The sequence below is a fragment of the Hibiscus syriacus genome, unplaced genomic scaffold, assembly GCF_006381635.1.
Source record: "Hibiscus syriacus cultivar Baekdansim isolate YM2019G1 unplaced genomic scaffold, ASM638163v2 tig00002840_pilon, whole genome shotgun sequence".
Lineage (NCBI taxonomy): Eukaryota > Viridiplantae > Streptophyta > Magnoliopsida > Malvales > Malvaceae > Hibiscus > Hibiscus syriacus.
The window spans coordinates 8,396,544-8,417,447 of NW_024061947.1; the positions used below are offsets into that span (position 1 = coordinate 8,396,544).

General features: G+C 34.2%; 2 protein-coding genes across 3 annotated transcripts; one reads left to right on the plus strand and one right to left on the minus strand.

Annotated features, from left to right (window-relative positions):
* The first annotated feature begins 8,247 nt into the window (after nucleotides 1-8,247).
* LOC120153706 (heat stress transcription factor B-4-like) lies at nucleotides 8,248-9,461 on the plus strand. Its single transcript, XM_039165616.1, has 2 exons — nucleotides 8,248-8,584; nucleotides 8,691-9,461. The coding sequence occupies exons 1-2, from the start codon at nucleotides 8,336-8,338 to the stop codon at nucleotides 9,426-9,428; spliced, it is 987 nt and encodes a 328-aa protein (XP_039021547.1). The 5' UTR covers nucleotides 8,248-8,335; the 3' UTR covers nucleotides 9,429-9,461.
* Nucleotides 9,462-13,799: 4,338 nt separating this feature from the next.
* On the minus strand, nucleotides 13,800-17,835 carry LOC120156528. Of its 2 annotated transcripts, none has more exons than XM_039167848.1 (8): nucleotides 17,618-17,835; nucleotides 17,304-17,415; nucleotides 17,020-17,109; nucleotides 16,261-16,926; nucleotides 15,190-15,565; nucleotides 14,587-14,668; nucleotides 14,122-14,373; nucleotides 13,800-14,006 (listed from the first exon to the last, which is right to left on the minus strand). In XM_039167848.1, the coding sequence occupies exons 1-7, from the start codon at nucleotides 17,810-17,812 to the stop codon at nucleotides 14,167-14,169; spliced, it is 1,728 nt and encodes a 575-aa protein (XP_039023779.1). In that variant the 5' UTR covers nucleotides 17,813-17,835; the 3' UTR covers nucleotides 13,800-14,006; nucleotides 14,122-14,166. The 2 variants fall into 2 exon arrangements, with proteins under 2 accessions (XP_039023779.1, XP_039023773.1); XM_039167842.1 differs by having other exon boundaries at nucleotides 13,800-14,048; nucleotides 17,289-17,415.
* Nucleotides 17,836-20,904: the final 3,069 nt, after the last annotated feature.

Below are 20,904 nucleotides of genomic sequence, written 5' to 3' on the forward strand. Positions count from 1 at the left end.
GTTTGTTATTATATTGTTTGTAGATTTGGATATTTGAGGCCTTTCTCGCCATGCAGACATATGCATTAAAAACTTCTAATGATATTCCTAGGGCTATTTCCTGGAAGAGGAAACAGTCCTTGCAGCAATGGGAAGATTTACTACCGTATACTACAATAAATAATGTAAGTTAACACAAATACTACCATATGTTTATAAACAAGTTATTACTAGTATAACTTTGTTTGAGCTTTTATATTGTTAGGAGGCCAACACTCCATTACAGAGGCTGACACCCACGGAAGCTGAGCTTTCCACTGATTGGTGGCAAGCTAGTAAGCTTTTTTTTTATGGCACGGATGATGAGCAGCCACCACTTCGAGAGTCATCACCTCACCCAGAGCCATCACCTGATCGACCCGAATATACACCTCCACAACGAGAGTCATCACCTATTCTGTCACATCATCGAGCCTCTTCTCCACCATCACCTCATGATAGGCGACCGGCAAAGATGCCACGACGTTTATCTCCCTGTTCTCCACCTCCACGGGATGAGTTAGGGGAGTTACGTAATGAGGTCAATGCATTGCGTGAGGAGGTCGGTACTTTACGCGATGACAATGGTGCATGGCGTGTTGAGGTGTCTACTTTACGTAGTGAGGTAGCAGCTCTACGTGAGATTGTAGCATCGTTGCAGAATGAGGTTCATACTCTACGCAACGAGGTAAGTTTAATATTTTTCATATTTAACTTGATGATAAATTTACTCGTAATTTCACTTAGATTGCTTAGTAAATTCATTCGGTTGCTGTCAATACTGTTTAACTGTTTATTCTTTAACCCTATGAAGTTAGTATTTGTTTTTGGTTATCTTTTGGTTGAAGTAATGTAATCCATTCAAGTTTCAATTTACAGAAGAAGAATAGTTTACTATCGCAATGCGAAAATGACTATCGCAATACGAAAATGACTATCGCAACGAGAGAATCGCAATGCGAAAATGACTATCGCAATACGAATTTGACTATCGCAACAAAAGAATCGCAATGCGAAATAAAAATCGCATTGCGATTCTCTCGTTGCGATAGTCAAATTCGCATTGCGATAGTCATTTTCGCGTTGCGATTTTGTTGTTACGATTTTCATTTCGCATTGCGATTCTCTCGTTGCGATAGTCATTTTCGCGTTGCGATTTTAAGTTTCAGATTCTATTCTTCTTCTGTAAATTGAAACTTGAATGAATTACATTACTTCAACCAAAAGACAAATACTAACTTCACAGTGTTGAAAATTTAAGTTTCAAGAATAAACTACTACTCTTTATGTTGTCATTGAACCTGCACTAAACCTATATGTTATCCTTTTAAATGTTTATATAAGTGCTTACTTCTGGAATGTTATCTGATGCATTTTGTGAACAATGATATAATAATGACTTGGGTGAATACCGTGCAAGTTTGAAATATATTTGTCTTTGTTCTCACTGTTTAATATCATGTCTGTTTATTTACTGATTTATGTATTAATTTATTTTTAGCGGCCCGCTAAGGTGGATACTCTACGTCGGGTTTTTCTTGCAAGACGGAGTTCACGCATCAGACGGCGTGCACGTGCCATTACGTCTCCGTTCATCCCAATAGTGCGAAGAATCCATAAGAAAAAGCCCGACTCACCTGTCATCGTTCAAGAGGCCTCCCCTATCGTTCAAGAGGCCCCTATCATCCCTCAAGAGTCCCCTCCCACCGTTCAATAGGCCACTGTCATCGTTGAAGAGGTCCCTCCCAACATTCTAGAGCCTGATTCACACGGTGTAATATATCGAATTATTGAGAAGCCCCCTCATGTGCCGGACATGATGGATGACTGTTGGATTTCGTATAAGTTACCGGCCAGTACCATTCCAGCAGATGAAGTGGAGAGGAAACAACTACCGGAAACAATTCTGGATAATACCCTTTGGGCTAAGACCGCAGTTGATTTTTATCTACATGAGCGGAGCCAAGGGTGTTACGCTGACATATACAAACTCAACGATGATATGCATTTGTTGATTGAACGGTCTTGGTGGGGTGTATTATTAGGGGTTAAAGATAACGGCTATTTCGATGGGGGGTAAGTCTTATATTTCTTATATTTCAGTTTGATTAATTTTTTTAAAAATTTATGTAATTCACTAATATATGTCTTTTTTTGTAAAACAACATATTGATGCATAGGTGACACGTCTTCTAATTGTAAGGAAATTGAAGAAAAATATTAAAAAAACACGATATACAATTATGTCGACGTCTTTTCACGTAGTTCACTTGAAGAATCAACGACAGGAATCATATGTGTTGGCTAATGGACAAGCTAAACTTTATCCTACATGGTGGGAGGTCGATAAGGTTAGTATATTTGTTTAAATATTTTAAAGGTGTTCATAAATAAGTGCGCAATTTGAATTATTACATTTCGATGCAGGTGTTTATCCTTGTTTTGGACCGTACTCATTGGCTTCTCGTCGAGCTTCAACTCCCATCCCTAAAGATAATAGTATATGACAGCATGATAAATTACATATCATTGTCTGATTTGAGAGATATGATTAAGGGATGGAGCTCTCATTTGGCTAAATTCTTGGATGCAATTGATTATTGGACTAAGTCTGGAAACAAGAAGCCAAAGAAGTTCAATGTTACAGTTATCAGAGACGAAACCGCGCCACAACAAACGAAGGAAGCCAGAAGGGATTATGGTCCTCTCGTATGTATGTGCTTGGAGCGTTTGACGACAGGAAGTACACATTTTATACCTCCCACCGATAGAGATAGATGTGCAGTAGGCTTGTGGTTTCGGCATTTTATGGCTAGAGCGATATATGCGAGACGTTGCCTACCTGCATCCGCGTTATGAAAGTGTCCATAAACAATTTGTAAGTCAAATGCAAGTGTTGTTAAACATATTTACTCTTTTTGGTTTGAAAATGTTTGGTTAAGTAGCTAGAATTCAATAATTTGTTGTTTGTAGGTTTTAGATGTGTAGAAAGTGTTGTTGATTCAATGTTTGGTTTCTGCAGGTTAATCCTGAAGTGAGCTGCGTAAAATGGATGTATGGGTGCAAAAGTTGATTTCATTATTATTTTTTGATTGTTTAATTGATTTGTAAAAGATGATTTGTAAACGTTGATTTGTTTAATTGATGTGTACATAATATTTGTACTTGTTTAATTGATTGAAATGTAATTGTTGATTTCAATCTGCATTATGTTGAATGCAAAACAGACTATCGCAACGCGGAAATGACTATCGCAACGAGAGAATCGCAATGCGAAATGAAAATCGCAACAAGTTTCGCGTTGCGATTTTTATTTTCGCATTGCGATTCACTCGTTGCGATTTTCATTTCGCATTGCGATTTTCATTTCGCATTGCGATTCTCTCGTTGCGATTGTCATTTTCGCGTTGCGATAGTCAATTCCGAATTGCGATAGTCATTTCCGTGTTGCGATAGTCATATTCGCGTTGCGATTTCCGCGTTGCGATAGTCAAATGAATGTCTAATAAGTGATAACAACTGAACATGTCATAGCAATGTTCAAAACTCAAGTTACTAATACATGTCTAACTGAAAATGTTAAAAGTTCACACATAATATACACATAATACAACGTTTGCATTTAAAAATCACCTAAGTTAACAGTCCCAAAAGGTAAAGCCGATTGTGATTGGGATTTTGATGAGGATCCATATTTTAGTAGAGGAAAAGATGATTGTGATGGCACTGGTGATCCACATGTCAACCTTGTATGACCACTTTCCTTGCACCGACTACATGTCGATCTCTTCTTCTCTTCACCCTTAGACGGTATACGATCGTGACTTTTTGGTCGGCCAGGTAGCCTTCTGTCCATGGCTGGTGGAAAAACTGTTTGTAAGTCATCTGGTATGTCCCACTCAGAAGGATGTGGAATAGGGTAGACAATCTCGCCATAAGTCTGTCGATATACTTATGTAGTGTAGCAATCCATAGCGTATGCGCTTGAATCATCTTGGTTTAGATAAAGAGAAACTTTTATAACATGGCTACACAGATAACCAGATGCTTGCCATGTCATACAACTACACGTCTTTGCATTTAGATCGACAAGCCCATTTAAGTTATTATCTAGTACTTCAAACAAAGTGTTTGAACATGGTTCAACTCTCCACGACGTTGACTTCACAACACGTTTCGTTATCTTTTTTTCTGTCCATGGTGTAACACGATGTTCCAATGTTCCTGTAAATTTAAATAAATAATACTTAGTAAAATATATGATAAGTTACGAATTTAAAGAAATAATACCTGCATGGTTTCTTTTCTTGTAGTACCACTGTTGAATAGAGGCTCGAAAAAACTCCATTAACATAGCAATGGGTAATTTCCGGGAATGACGACTTAGAGCGTTGATTGATTCTGCACTATTAGACGACATGAAATCATATCTTGCTCCAAGTTGATGTACTCTTGACCATCTTTCAAACCCGACATCTTCTAGTGTTTGAGCACACTGAGGCAAAACACGTCTTAAACAGTTTATATACTTATTAAAATCCACTTCCCGATAAGCTTTTACAGCCTTCCAGTATGTCCATTTGTGATTTTTTATACCAGCAGACCTTGATTTTAGATTTCTATACAAATGAACACCACAAAGTTCATGAAAAGCATCTGGGAAACACCTTCTAACAGCGTTGTCAATTGAGTTTGCCCTATCGGATATGATTGTCAGATTGCTAATAGGACTTATGCAATCCCTAAGATATCCCATAAACCATGTCCATGAATCAGAGGTTTCAGATTTGCCAACCCCGTAAACTATTGGCAGTATCCCATTGTTAGCATCCATGGCTAATGCTAATAAGTTTACTCCAAGGTATCGACCTTTTAAATGTTCTCCATCAACTATAATAACTGGGCGCATGCAATTAATAAACGAACGAATCTACAAAATCATATACACAAGAAATATAATCATTTAAATGTGAAATGCATGTAACTAACAAAAATGAGTCAACAAAATTATATTGATTTACTAACCGCTGCACCAATGGCGATAAACAGCAACTCAATGCGTCCATCTCTATCTGTTTTGACATGAGTTACCGACCCAGTATTTTTCAGCTTTAAATTGTGATAATAAGCCGACATTTGGGCAAACGATACTTCTGGCGACCCACTCAACAATTCCAAGGCATAACATTTGGCTCTCCAAGCTTGAGAATATGAAATACTAATCTTGAACCGAGCATTCATGTCAGTCATAATTTCATGTCCCCGATATACACTACCATTCAAAAACATTAACTCAGCCAGAAAACCACCCAACACCTTTTTGTTTGCATGTCTATGGTGAGGAAAAACTTGGGTTCTTGAACATGTATGTTTATCAATAAAAGTCCTAACTTGAAATATTTCGCAATCTTTTATCCTCTTTGCAATCATACGCCACATACAGTTTTTGTCAATCATACACCTTGTTTCGAAACGATCTTTGCTTGATTTGTTAACTTTTAGTTGATAGCCATCTTCCACACATTTCGTATACAAAGCTATCTTCAAGTCTTCCTTTGTATCAAAACAATCATCTTTCTTGATACGAATAATTTTTGTGTAACAATCAACTGCTATCTTTACCAACTCTTTTTCTGGTATCTGAAGTAATTCTGGCATATTCTAGTTATACTCCCGTGGCATTTTCTTCGGGGACTTTTCTTTGGGGATTTCTTCTTCTTCTTTTTCTTCTTCAGTGTTATATGAATTACAGAATGGATGTTCAACATGTTCATTTACAGTCGTAACTTCCTTCTCATTATCATCAACAACATCTTCCTCGGCAACGGCTGTTTTATCATCAAAATTCGGGTATTGACCAATATCAAAATCATTACACGCAGGGTCTGTTTCTTCTTCTGAAAAATCATCAAAATCCGAGTATTGACCAAGATCAAAGTCCGGGTATTGACCAATATCAAATTTCGAATACTGACTAGTACTCACAATTTTTTCTGTTGGCTCATCATCGTCTAGCTGGTCAATACGAAAACCGGAATTTGGTGCTGAAAGTTGATTGGGATTTGGATTAGGGAAAGGTTGTGGTTTTGAGATTGTGTTTGGTATTGGAAATGTGGTGGAACAATATTTGCTTGGTGATGAAATTGTGGTGGAACCATTAAATTTTGAGCACCATAAACTGAGGTTGAAAAACTTAGTTGATTACTACACGCTACTGACCCAACTTCACTACTTCTAGGTTCAACAACATACAATGTAACATCATCACTTGAAACACTAATGTAAGCAATGAATCGTTCAACATCTTCATTGTCGGTTAACAAATAAACTTTACCATTTCTCTGATAAGATAGCTTAAATCCACTTAGGGGCTCTAAATTCAATTTATTTGCAACACGTAACATTAGAGTTTCATAAGTTAACTTTTTTAATGACAGTTTTAGTTGAAGATTCATGGGTAAAGGCATATATTGTAAAACACCATTAACATTCTCCCATGACCCTCCAAAACACAAATCTATCCAAACATGATCAACATTAGATGATTTCATTATTGTAAATTAATTTACTAAACAAACGAGCTGCGAAACTAAAACCTGTTGCCGGATGGGGAAGGATGTCGTTGGATATAGGAACGGATGTCGCCGGAGAGAGTGATAGATGGAGATGGAATGAGTTGCGATTTAGGGATTTAGGTTATGAGTTGCTGCTGCTGCGTAGTTATATACCCAAAACATTTGTGTTGCGAAATTAAAACCTGTTGCGAATTCAGAAATCGAGTTGCGAATTTGAAATTCAGTATTGCGATAGTCAGAATCTCGTTGCGATTTACAGATTCGCATTGCGATTTACGTAATCGCTTTGCGATTTTTCAAATTCGCGTTGTGATTTACGTATTCGCATTGCGAATTAGAAAAATCGCAACGCGAATTTGGGAAATCGCAATGCGATAGTCAGAATCGCGTTGCAAATCTGGAAACTGATTTGCGATACCGGAGATCGCGTTGCGAATTATCGATCGCATTGCGATTTAGTTGGTCATTTTGGCAAATCCAAAAAAAGTTGGTTAAAATCGTATATTATAAGACATTTTTGGTCACTGATGTTATTTTCTCAAAACTAAAAGTGGCAGCAAAGCCAAAGGGATGTCTATGGATCATTTTTTTTTTTGAAGTTTGGAATCTCTAGAATATCAAAAGGGAAATTGGAAGAAGAAAGAAGAAGAAATGTGGTCACCAACAACAGTCTTTAAATCTCATAATAGACCTCCATTTATCCTTTTCCTTATATCTTCCACATTCATACAAAAATACAAAACTGCTTGGATTCCAAATAGTAGGGTTTGTTGGGTTCCTCACGTTAAACTACAAAAGGAACGTTACAAAAAAATAAACTAAAAAGAAGAAGCAGACATAGGGCTTCTAAATATATAAAGTAGAATTTAAGTATTTATATATTTTCAGATATAATATAATATATATATATATATATAATATAAAGTTGAATAATTTGACTCAAATTTAAAAATTAATCTATTTATATCTTTTAAGATATATATATATATAAATAGGGATAGACACTCAACCTGAATCCGACGGGCTTCGATCCGATCGGGTCGGATTTTTTTTTAAAAAATTTGGTTTTGGTCGGGTCGGGTTTTTTAAATGTGATATTCGGGTCGGGTTCGAGGTTAGGGTGTAAAATATCATACCCTATCCGAAAAATATATAATTTTACCTTATATATTTAGAAATAATTACAATAATACCCCTCTATATATAATTTTTTTCAATTAAGTCACTGTTTTTATTGAATAAAAATAATTTTTTATTATTTCAGGTCGGATCGGATTTCTAAGTCATATATTCGGGTCGGGTGAAACATTATTTTGGTAGAGTCGGGTCGGGTGGATCAAAAACCCAACCCGACCCATGCCCATCCCTATATATAAAGTTGAAGAATTTGACTTAAACTTAAAAAATTAATCTATTATTTATTAAAAATTTTGAAATATTTAAATTTTATTTTTAACTCAAATTTTATTTGAATATTTTTAATAAAATTTATGAAATTACAAGATAGGAATAGTAAATTCGCAAAGGGAGCAGGGGTTCTGATCACTGCACACATTCATGGCCATGTGCTAGGGATTCATTGTCAGAAAAGAGAGAGAGAGATAGTCACGGGTTTGTCTTGATATCACACTCCCCCTATACACTAATTCACGCTTTAAGAAAAATGTGTGTTTTTCCTCCTCCTCCTCTCTCCATCTCTTTCATTTCATCAGTTTCTTCACTTTCTTGCTTTTGATCTTCCAATGGGTCTGATGCTTGATAATTGCCAAGGGTTATTACTCTCACTAGATTCCCACAAAGCAGTGCCGGCGCCCTTCCTCACAAAAACCTACCAACTGGTCGATGATCCGACCACCGATCTCACAGTTTCATGGGGCGAAGACAACTCCACTTTCGTCGTTTGGAGACCACCTGAGTTTGCTCGTGATCTGCTCCCTAATTACTTCAAGCACAACAACTTCTCCAGCTTTGTTAGGCAGCTCAACACTTACGTATAAACAAAATTTTGCTTCTTTGTTCATAAGAATTATTCGTTTTGCATTCTTGGCTCGTTTACTAACCTGGATTTTCTTGTTGGACACTGGTGATGGAAACTAGGGTTTTAGGAAGATTGTACCGGAGAGATGGGAGTTCGCCAATGAGTTCTTCAAGAGAGGAGAGAAGCACTTGCTTTGTGAGATTCACAGAAGAAAAACTTCGCACCCATCTTTAAACCATCATCATTACCATTCTTCGTTGAATGTACCGAGTTTCTTCCCGTTTCAAAGTCGAGTCAGCATCTCCCCGACCGACTCAGATGAACGAGCCAACTGGTGTGACTCACCAACTCTTTCTTCCTCGAGAGTAGGATATAATAACAGCTCGGTGAATGCGTTATCGGAAGAAAACGAAAGGCTAAGAAGAAACAACGATCTGCTCATGTCTGAACTAGCACATATGAAGAAGCTTTACAATTACATTATCTACTACGTTCAAAACAATGTGAAGCCCGTTACTCCAAGGAATTCTTACTCTGCCTCTCTCATGTCTCGTCCTCCATCTTCATTATTACAGAAGCCATTGAACCAGCTTGTCGGGTATTATCCGAACGGCCCGAAGACCCAAGTTCAGGTCTTGAACTCTCCGACAGCAACGTCCCAGAGCTCGTTAACCATTGTCGAAGAACTGAGCAGCAACAGTTGTAAAACAAAGCTGTTTGGTGTACCTTTACAATCGAAGAAGAGATTGCATCCCGACTATAACAATACTGCAACAAACATGGAGACTAGCAAGGCACGTTTGGTCTTGGAAAAAGATGATCTACGGTTAAATCTTATGCCTTCTTCTACATGTTAGTTTTCCCATTATTTTGAATGTGTACAATACTATAAGCTGAAAGTGAAGATCAAAAGCGATGTCTATTTTCTTAGTTTTCCATTGGTGCAAAACACCTCTTGGTGATTCTGTGTGTTTCCAGTTGCATTAATGGAGAAAGAGAGAGTGAAAATGAAAATGCTGTGTGTCGATGAAAATTTCTCCAGGGCTTTCTTTTGATTACTCAATTAATGCATGATACGTACAAACATGCTTTTCATCTGGATTCAGAACCCCATACAGATAAACACATTCGATTCTGGGTTTTCAATGATATAATTATCACCGACTATTATTGTGGAGTAAAAAGATGTCTTGTTCCCATGAACTGTTACACCCCACATGAAAAAAATGTGCATTTTTGGTTTGAGATTATAGAATTAGATTGGACTAAAAGAACAAAAACACTGAATGATTCGAGTGATTCTATGCTTGTTCAAAGAAAGAAGCAGAAACGTACGTTTGCTTAAGACAAGGCCCTTGAGTGGTAGCTAAACAAATTGAAAAGCTTGTGTGTTTCTAATAGATTTAAGGTGTCCCACTGCCCAAAATTGTGTATAAATTAGTAAAGTTTTACATAAAGTTTCTTTGCTCTTTCTCGAATGTTGTGATGCATAAAAGTTTTGAATATAAAAAGAGTAAAATTCTTACAGTATCTTTGTCGCGCCTATGATTTCTTTTCCGACAAATTTATTTTAAAAACCTTAAATAAACAATTATTTAAAAAATAGGACACTACAGAGGTTATTCAGAAGAAAAATCTTCAAATCATCCGCATCGGATGACCTCGCGGTATGCGTGTTACATTTTTTGCATCCTTTAACACGCGAGATACAGACGTAGATGTACTTTTCAAGTAAACTAATAAATAATTAGATAAAATGACATTATGTATTACGAAGCTCGAGGTAGCTTTTATGATCTAAAATATCGTGAGATTTATAAGATACCTAGCGGGTTGCAAATCGCGAAGTTCTTTTGGATTCCGTATAACAAACTAATTTTAAACGTAAAAACAAAATTATATTATAATAAATAAATAAACATAATAATTAATAATATTAATTATTAAATATAATAAATAATTAAAATATAATAATATATAAATATAGTAATTAAAATATATATTTTATAAAAAATAATTATAATATATTTTGTAAATTTTGAAATAATGAAAACTTATAAATATAATAATAATAATAATAACTAATAATATTAATTATTTTATATTAAATATAATAAATAATTAAAATATAATAATTAAAATATATATTTTATTAAAAAATTATAATATATTTTGAAATTTTTGAATTTTGAAATTTGAATTTGAATTAAATCAATCTTGCGTCTTACAAAATGAGAGGTACTACGAATTCCACGTGTTTTTCAGTACCTCGCGTCTTGCAGGACGCGAGTTGCATTTAAAATTGCATTTCCCCGAGTGCGAGAATGGTTATATATTGGGTCGTCCACTCCTTTTCATCACCACACCCATCCCTTTCATATATTTAAAGATTCAAATATTTCATATCATGACGACGAATCTATTAAGACAAAATCGAAGTCACGTATTCGACTATTGGAGACGAAACGATGAGGTAAATTAATTAATATTATTTCAATTTTTAATATTTATTTATTGATTTAGTTATTTTTTTGGTATTTAAATAATTTTTTAATATTTATATTTCGTAGGGATATGAACGTGTATTATAGTGTCATATAAATCGCGTGACACCATCCGATGCGAATATTATTGAGTATTTACATTTAGCAAGTAATAAATCAGCAGGACTGACACGATGTACAAGTGTGAATTAGTCACCAGAATGCCATGCGGTATGCAGTTGGCAATAGCAGCAGCGCAATAAGGCGTCCACATGAACTATATAATTAAAATTACATAACTTTGTTAGCTAAAAACCTCAAATAAATTAAATTATTCTAAAATTATAAGATAAAAGTCGAAGAAAAATATTTTATTACATGTTTCGTAGGGATATGAACGTGTATAATTTTCTGGTATTTATTCGATGATTTCTCATCTAGACGATATTCTATGTATATCCCTGTTGCGGATGACGTCTCAACACATATCTGAGACATTTTTTACTGGTGTGCGTGATGTTGATCTTGGGAAACCAATTTGTAAGCGGTCTCGTGATCAACAAACATCTACAATAACAATTAATTTTGATTTAAACAAAGTTAAATTATTTTCACATTTAACCCGTTCAATGATTTCTCATCTAGATAATATTTAATGTATATCCCTATTACGGATGACGTCTCAACACATATGTGATATATTTTTTACTGGTGTGCGTAATGTTATATTGGGAAACCAATTCGTAAGCAGTCTCGTGATCAATAAATATCTACAGTAACAGTTAACTTTGATTTAAACAAAGTTAAACTATTTCTAAATACATAAAAGGAATCGTCTGTCTTTTCAAATGTACGATTTATCACTGAAAAAGCTACAACACACAAAACATTTATTAATTAAGGTTCATTGAATCTGTCATATCGTGGGTCAAGATTCATTTTGGAAATATTTGTCTAATTTTGATTTTGCAGTAATGAACCTTGTTCTTTTTATTGTGAATCTATAAATATTTTACTACGCAACACCAAAATTACAACCTAATTAATATTGTTGTTGAATGAAAACATTGTCGGTAAAGACTACATAGAAAAAGAAACTGGCTCACACATTAGCTTGCACATGGCTAAACAATAACCACACATGCCTGTCCCTCAGTTCTCTTAATGTTTGTATATAATCCCAAAACCTTGGTCCTTCCGTTAAGAAAACTCCGGCATGGTGGCCGGACGGTGATGAATGGTGGTGGCTGAGAGAGGAATAGTGAACGTCTATGACTTTAGTTTATGATAGTATTTAATTTTTATTATATTTTTATTATAATTTATGGTAGTTACGAAGTAGTATTTATTCAAAATATTTTTTAACCATTGACATTAATACACTTATCCTTATAAGCATAATTACTTGAATAGGAATTCTTAAAAAAAATTAATCATTAAAATTATTTGATGGATTCGATTAACATTTTATTTATAAAACTTTATATTAACAAAGAAATAAAAATGAATTGATCTATAAATTGTCACCGAAAAATTTACTCAAATAGCATCAACTCATCTATAATTTCTTCAAAATATATTCCTTTTCACTTAGTTGGTTTATGAATTGAAAGTGTACTTTTGTATTCCTTATTCTTTACCTATCTTTCTTTTCTTCTTTTACGTTATTTCATCCATAATTCTTTTAAGAATTTTCTTCTTTCTTTTGCATTGTTCTTCTCCTCATTTATTTTGGACCTTCTTTTTATTGGATACAATATGAAACCCTTCTTTGAGTAATGTGAGGCCCTTCGTTACTAGATGAACTTGACTAATTGATTTTTTAACTCATTTTTAGTTAAAAATTCCCATTTGAAACATGGTTATTGTCTTAAATCAAGAAATTGAAATAAAAAATGATGCTTTTGTGTTAAAAAAAACTCGTTCAAAAAGTATTCCCAAACGAAGTCTAATCCTTTTTTATCCAAAGTGTTTTTAACCAATAAATCCTAAAAAGTATGGTTTTTTTATTAATCTAGGGAGATGACTGGTAGCATTTGTTCAAAATGTATTCCCAAACGAAGTCTAATCTTTTTTTTATCCAAAGTGATTTTAACCAATAAATCCAAAAAAGTTATGTTTTTTTATTAATCCAGGGAGATTACTGGTAGTATGTGTTATTTTGACTCTTAACCATTTGATAAAGAACACTCATGCAGTTGTTGATGCTCGAACCCAGAATTTCTAACAATAGTCCCTTTAATCACTCAAATTGTTTGGTTCGTGCAAGAATTAATTATAGGCCACTTGTCTTATAAGAGTTATGTTTTTAAATAAGAATTAATTATATATTCAGTAGTGAATCCATGATTTTGTTAAACGGGAACCATAATAAAATCATAAATTTTTCAGAGAATCAATTTTTCAGTGGACTAATTTAAAATTTCATGACTTTTAAGGGGATTATAGAACAAATTTCTCATTTTTAGGGGCAAAAGCCACTGTCTCCCTACATCCCCCTGTATACATTTAATATTTGTGTTAGAAATCTGATTTGATCAACGAAGTGCATTTGATTTGCTAGGAAAGAAAAAAATATATAAATTATAAGATTCAATGATAATAATAATTGACAATCATATTTGTGGATTTTTCTTAATGTTATTTGAATCGAATATATATATATTTATTATAAAGTTTGATACGTCAATTATGCATATCATGCGACTTAAACCATATTCATATTATTTAATCTAACTAGGTTTAAGAGATGAATGACATTTCCATTCCAGGGACAACTACTTGAAAGGTTAATCTACATACATACCAAGCATACAGTAGCTTAATAATTGAACATTTAGGAAAATATTTAAGTCCAAAGGCATGGCAATTTGGGTTCACCTTAGATCGAGGCAGCGGTGCTTCATTCAGGCACGGTGACTCCGGTTTGGCGTCGAGTATAATAGTTGCTTCCTGTACAATATTTGTCATGTCAGGCGGATTTTATTCTTCAGACTGGGTTACACATAAGGTGGAACAGTTAAGCCAGAAATTCTGGAAAGAAACCATTGATTCAAGCAGAAATTACCAAACATTTGAGGACTGATTGAACCGGTAAAAGATGGCTGAGGCCTTAGAATGCATGGCAGGTGAAGCAGCCACTCAATGAACCCATCTGGCGGGTTCTATGGAACGATATAGCCTTATGTGCTGACCTTGTAACTTGATGGAACTCGTTGGCTATCATTGATCTTCTCATTTCTTGAGCCCTCTTCTGGGCTGAGCTCAGCTTATTCATTATCTTGTCCATTGTCGACGATCTCTTCTTTTCCAGCTTCATCTGAAATACAGTATTCCGCTAGTAATGGTAAGGATAATAGCTTCATCGATCTTGCTAGATCTGATGCAGTTTTCCCACACATCATTAAAATTTGCAGTCATGAGTATGATTGTTTAGTGGTTCTATATTAACAACGAATATTAAGAACGTACAGAACCAAAACTTATGCCCAGAGAAATCAATTTTTAATAGAGTACTTAAGAGAAAACCAACCTCTAGTTTCCTTATGGCAGCCTCAGCTTTGGCTTTCTGCAGGTTCTCCCATGCAACGATTTTTGCTTCTTCTCTTTTGATCCTGCAAAAAATGAGAGAAAGATGTTGAAATGTGAAAATCGAGCAAATCTGTCCTATAAACATTTCAATTCTTCTTGGGTTCTCTTGATAAGTTTTTGATATTTGAACCTGTAACACGGAGAATTGATTTAACCTAACAAACTAGGTTAGGATTTTCTTGATTAAAGTAACAAGTTGGATGCAGTTTCTAAGGCGGATCCAGAAAATGAAAAGAAGGCAAATCTCACGCATTCTAGCATCTAAAAACTGTAGCTTCAAAAAAAAAAGCATCTAAAAACTGACACGAGGATCAAAATTTTGGCTAAATTAACCTTTTTACTACAATCATTCAAAGCCGGTCTTCATGGAAGAAGGTAAATGAGGTTTAAACATAAAAAATGTTCAGAGTGGAAAATTTTAGCTTTTACTGAAGGGATCTTGAATATCTACTCATTTCATTGAGGCATTCCAAAGTGTTGATCTATAATCTTATAAAAAATACTGAATAGTACAAAAGAAATGGAAGCATAGTAACAACCATACTTGGAAATGCGTTCTGCTGTCTCTGTCATATCCCAGGACGATATAGGAGTGTCAACTGCTCTATTTCTCCGGTCATCTACAATTTCTGTGCTCGTCCCACTGTTTCGAACTCCATGCTTCTTTGACCTCCGAGTCATGGTGTCTCTTTCATCCACCTGGACATCTCTCACTTCTGATTTAGAGCAATGAAAGCTCTGCAGTTCCATTATACGTAGAGCAGTAGGAGTGGGGGGAGAAAAAGGCCTTCCTTTAGGAGACTGGGTGCTACTCCGTGTGTTCATTTGGGTCACCGCATCTCTTCTTGAGACAGTATCAGAAATATCGAAGACTGCATCCTTGGTTGCATCAAGATTTTCTTCTGCAGCTTTGATGGAAACTAATTGGAAATATGAGGCCAACGAAAGTAAAAAAGACAGCAATTTTTAGGCATCCAACCAAAAAATCATTTGCCATTCGGCGGAAAGGGCCAACTTGAATATAAGGCTACAGGTAATCCAAGAATTAACCAATGTAGGATGCCACCAGTTTAGCAGCAATTACCATAAAAACAAAAACCTATCTCTCAGTAGAACATGAAGTAAAGATTTGGAAAATCTCCATTTTCTCTTTTCACGGTTTGTATTAAAAATATAAACATCAAGCTTATGTTTTGGAAAATGTAGAGAGATTTAAATATGACTACTCACGTGCACTTGCCTTGATATGCAGATGTTCTTTAATGTTTGATGATTCCTATATCAAGGAGTAGTCTTTGCTTATATAATCAATATTCAGTCAATTCGGAACAATTTATAGGATAATATCATACAACTCATTATAAATGACATTTAACAGAGAAAAGGTTTTATATTCTTCTACTGAATCATGATTTCTGATTTGTTCATGATACATCAAATAAAAGTTCTAATTTAAGATTAACTTGGATGGCAAGACAAACAACATAGAGAACAAACTAAAATAATTGATCTCATAAATTTCAAAATGCACCCATAATGTACAAGAGGTCAATGTAAGCGAAAGCCCATATCATTATCTAACCCCAGAATTTTGTACGATAGAAATGGACATTACCTTGAGAAGGAAGCGATGAAGGGTTCACTAACCGAGAGCATCCATGCACACTGACAGAACGGGTCATACAAGGTTCAGTCTGAATAGCGAATCCTCCAGCAGGGCTACGGGAATGAATTGTTAAACCATTAGCTGCAATTGCACCAGCTGAGCAAGGAGAAACGGCCATAAATCTTCCTTTACGGCCTCCATCAAACATGTGAGTTGGAGGAGAGTACAAAGAATGGTAAGCGATCCCAGGAGAACCAAGTGGACCACTCTTTGATTTTGGTCTTCTTTGTGGATGCAAGTTCGATTGCCTCACACTGGCATCCCCAGAAACAGGACTGAAAATCCACCTCTCGGCATCTTCCCACTTTGAAGGCAAGGTCCTTCCATTGTTCAGAGGCAACACACCAGCAGCATTCCCTAGTCTCCTTCCACCATTGTTATGCAATGCCACACGTTCAGAACTCCAACCCTTCAGCATTCCAGAACTCAACTGATGATGATGATTGGGAGTCCCAGGACTAGGAATTGCATTCGATTTCCGTGTCGGAACAGTGCTTTTCTTCATAGTCCAAAACCGAGGAGACGATGCAGAAACATTGTTTTGATCTAATGAAGCTCTTCGCTTATCAGGATTCTTCAACAAAGCGTCAGATCTAATCTTCCTATCCTGACACTCTACATCAAACAAACCCAATTCACAATTGTTACCTTCTTGACAAAAAAAAATGCAAGCTAAAAAAACAATTTCAAACTGAAACTAAAGGGTACCTTTAATAGCAAGAGAGAATGAGTATATCGCTGAATCAGTGAGTAGATTTTCGTCCCCTATGCGAGCTGCATCGTTTTCTTCTTCTTGAACTGGTTATTATTTTGAAAGAGGAAAAAAGCAGGTGGACAATGACAGTGAGTGAGTGAATTTGAAATTTTTTGGATTTATTAGTTGTTTTCCTTCTTTTTCTTTCTTTTGGTGCAATTTCGGTCTTAACTTTTTCGAAAGAAACTAATAATGCAAGAAAAACTTTGCTACTTGCGAATGCCTTTCACTTTTTCACCTTTTCTGGAGAAACAATTGTGCTTATGGACTGTCATAGCTTTGTTTGGATCTGGATCTGGATCTGGTCCACTTGAACTCTCAATCTCATCTCCTCCATGTGCAGCCAAATGCTGCAAAAAGAAATTCACATTTCAAACGTTATTGTCCGGTTTCCCTCTTTTTTCCAAAAGGAATAAGAAGAAAAGAAAATTTATCAACATTCAACAGTGGTCGATCACAATGTAAAAATATTACAGCTTCCACTGTTTAGCATTGCACCAAGAAGTTGCAACAAAGCCATAAAAAAGGGCGTTGAAAAAGTGGAGAAGTTACTAAAGAGAGTTCGGAGGCGAGAGAATCGTGATTGTGAACATCGGAAGCAAACGAGCAACGATCGGCACTAGCGGAAGCCGAAGAAAAGAGACTAAAATTGGATTCCAAAGTGAATGTAACAGAGTCAGGGCTCTCATCTGGAGCTCTATAACCTGATCTCCAAAAGATTTTCTCTAGAAACCCCAGCTCCGCCATTTCCTTCAAAGCTCTCACTTCTTCATCTTCTTCAAATGTCCGCCATTTTTCATTTTTTGTTCTTTCCGCTCTATCTTTTTTTCTGTTGTTAAATATGGCGGGTTGGAATTAAAAGAGAACTTCAAAAAATAATACTTTGAAGTATACGATCCGAGTCCGTCCAGATTAGAGTAAAGCTTTGAAATTAGTAGACAATCAAAAGAAAAATAAAACAATATTATTAAAAAAATGTGTTATGTTTTTAAATAATGATAATTTGATTCTTTTTAATTAAATTAATATTAGTATAATATTGATTTCAATTAGTCTTTTAAATACAATATAAAGTATAAATATATATATTAAATTTATATTTATTACAAATAATAAAATTATTAATAACTAAATACTTTTTATTAATTGTATTTAAATCTTTAAATAAAATATAGTATTTAACATATTAGGAAAGTGTGTAAAAAAATTCAGCGTGTTTTTTTATTGGATTTTATTATATATTAAATAAATTATCACTTAAATTTTGAGTACAAATTCCAAAAAAATGGATGAGTACAAATTTAGTTTTAGGGAATAGGAATTTATATTTAATATTTAAAATCCAAATAGGCCACTCACTTGTTTCAGTCCCAGTAAATTAAACTAGACATGTTCAAAGATTGAATTATTTGTCTAAATTTGAAGATCCATATAATCTATAATCTGATCTGAATGTAATTCAACCAAATTCTTTTATTTTACTTGCAAAATAGATTTTAAAAATGAAGACTTGTGTTTCAATATCTCATAATTATGCTTATAGACATTAATTTGAACCTATTAAAGTTGAATTCATAGCCCATTTACATCTTTGTCTGAGTCCGATTGATAACTACTTAGTGGCATGCAGCTAATAGCCAACTCTACACCTTCAACTTTGTTAGGGATCAGAATCATAGTTTGTCAGTGTAATTGGTCCGAATCAGACGGTGCTTTAAATACCACCGTCAAATTTCACACTTATTTCATTATTACTACCTCAATGGTGCTTCACCTCGGAACTCTAAATTGGGGGGAAAAGAGTGTGCTGAACCGATGCTACTACGTGGAAACCATAGCATCCAACCAAAGGAACCCTCACACCATACAACCATGGTATATCAACCATACCCACAGTAGCCAATTTACATAAAGTTTCATCAAAGATTAACTCCACTAGCAACCGCTGTTACGGTTAACCCAATCTGATAGTCATTAATGCGTAAGTTCGTGAGTGACATTCAGTTAACATATGCGGTAGTAGTGGAGATGTTCATATTAAGTGCCATGCATGAGTTGCATTTGTGGCCAACAAGAGTGATCATTAGCTCTTTAGCTCAATTATTAGTTAGTTCAATAAGGTTTTGAAAGGAGTAAGAGTGAATAGAGGTAGTTGTGAAGCATAGCAGGCTGTGGATGAGGGGTAAGTAAGAGGCAATTCATATTTTAGCTTGCCTTCGCTTATAGTGTATGTGGTATAATCGCATGAAGCTTAAAGTCCGAGTGCTTGATGGGTGGTTACTGGAATTGGTCTTTTATTTATCATTCTATTTACCAGGCTAAGTGTGGTGTATGGTACCTCTGTTTAAGGTTAAGAAGACTCGGAATGCATCGTTGTTTGTTTAAGGTTCACGCAGGAATAATATTTTTCCGATAGTATATTTTTTTTTATTAAAATGGTGAGAATATTATTACATCCAAATTATCAGATATAAGATAATTTACACCACTTTAGACAATAAAATCCCTAAACTAATTAATTCTTTTTATAATGATACTTTTAAATTCTTATTTTTTTTGTATTTTACTCAAAATTATAAATATAACAATAATATACAAATAATTTAATTTAGTAAAATATTAATAAATTTGAATATTTAAAATTATAATATTCAATATATTAATTATTTATAATTTTATGAGGTAAAAAATAATATGATTGTAAAAATATAATTATTTAAAATGATCTCTAATTTTAATTTATTAAAAAATAGATCTTATGCATTGAAAAATAATATCATTGTCCACCCGAGATTATAATATTATTTTTTTCATATTATATTATATTTTACATAAATAAATATGATGATTATGAAAATTATTCAAAAATATAAGTTTAATACACTAATTATATATTAAATATTTTTTCTCAAAAGTTAGATAGTATAACGATTAAAATATTTCTATGAATTTTCATTGAAATATTTATAATTTATTATTAAAGTTTAACTTTTTTTTAAAGAATACCACAAAGATAATTTGGTAAAATGCACAATCAAGTATACCTTCAACTAAACACTATAATTTTATATTTATGCTAAACAAACCAAACAAGGTACTACATTATTCTCATAGTAATGATACATTTCATTAATGTTATTCTCAAAAGTAATCTTATCTTCTGTGAACCAAACGCCGTCATAAAATAAGTAAGAAGTAAAGTCCGTTCAAAAATATTTATTAATTATTTGACATTAGGTGTTTATACCGTTAACACTTACTAAAATTTAAGAATTATATATATCCTGATTTTTTTAAGGTTTAAAATATTTTGAAAATATTTAATATTAGTGACAGATCTAAAAATATTTTTTTAAAGTGAGCACACAAATATTAACAATATAATTTTTTTTAAATAGAAAGGGTATAAATAAAATTTCACGATGAGCACCGTTCATTTGCCTTCTCTTTTAAATACCCACCTGCTCTCATCGCCATTGCCATCCTTCCTTTCTCGCTTTTCTTTAATCATTTTCTGATCTTCAGAATTTAAAAAGCATCTTTCCTTCAGTGTTTTTTTTCCTCTTTAGAGGGTTTCAGGAGAACTGAGTCTTGGGCTAGTTCAGATGCATCTTCTTTTGAGTCGTTGACTCATACAAGGCCGATTTGCTCAACAGCAACAGGTTCCAAGCTTGATAAACGAACCATCTTTTTTCGGCGTTGTTGTTGTTGTTATTGATTTATGTACCGATGAATTTGAAGCGTGAGTTTTTTCTTTTACCCGGTTTAAAGGAAGTAACTTTGATTTGGGTTAGCTGGTGAAGCAGCTTTTTTAATCGTTTTCAATTATGCATGTTTCT

What these genes read in the sequence shown, in the direction of transcription:
- LOC120153706 (XM_039165616.1), top strand. Translation starts at nt 8,336, where the DNA reads ATGGGTCTGATGCTTGATAATTGCCAAGGGTTATTACTCTCACTAGAT. An exon ending in TTAGGCAGCTCAACACTTAC is followed by an intron (nt 8,585 to 8,690) that starts GTATAAACAAAA and finishes GATGGAAACTAG; the next exon opens with GGTTTTAGGAAGATTGTACC.
- LOC120156528 (XM_039167842.1), bottom strand. Translation starts at nt 17,812, where the DNA reads ATGGCGGAGCTGGGGTTTCTAGAGAAAATCTTTTGGAGATCAGGTTAT. An exon ending in TCGCCTCCGAACTCTCTTTA is followed by an intron (nt 17,416 to 17,617) that starts GTAACTTCTCCA and finishes TTCTTTTTGCAG; the next exon opens with CATTTGGCTGCACATGGAGG. An exon ending in TTCATCGCTTCCTTCTCAAG is followed by an intron (nt 15,566 to 16,260) that starts GTAATGTCCATT and finishes ATTTCCAATTAG; the next exon opens with TTTCCATCAAAGCTGCAGAA.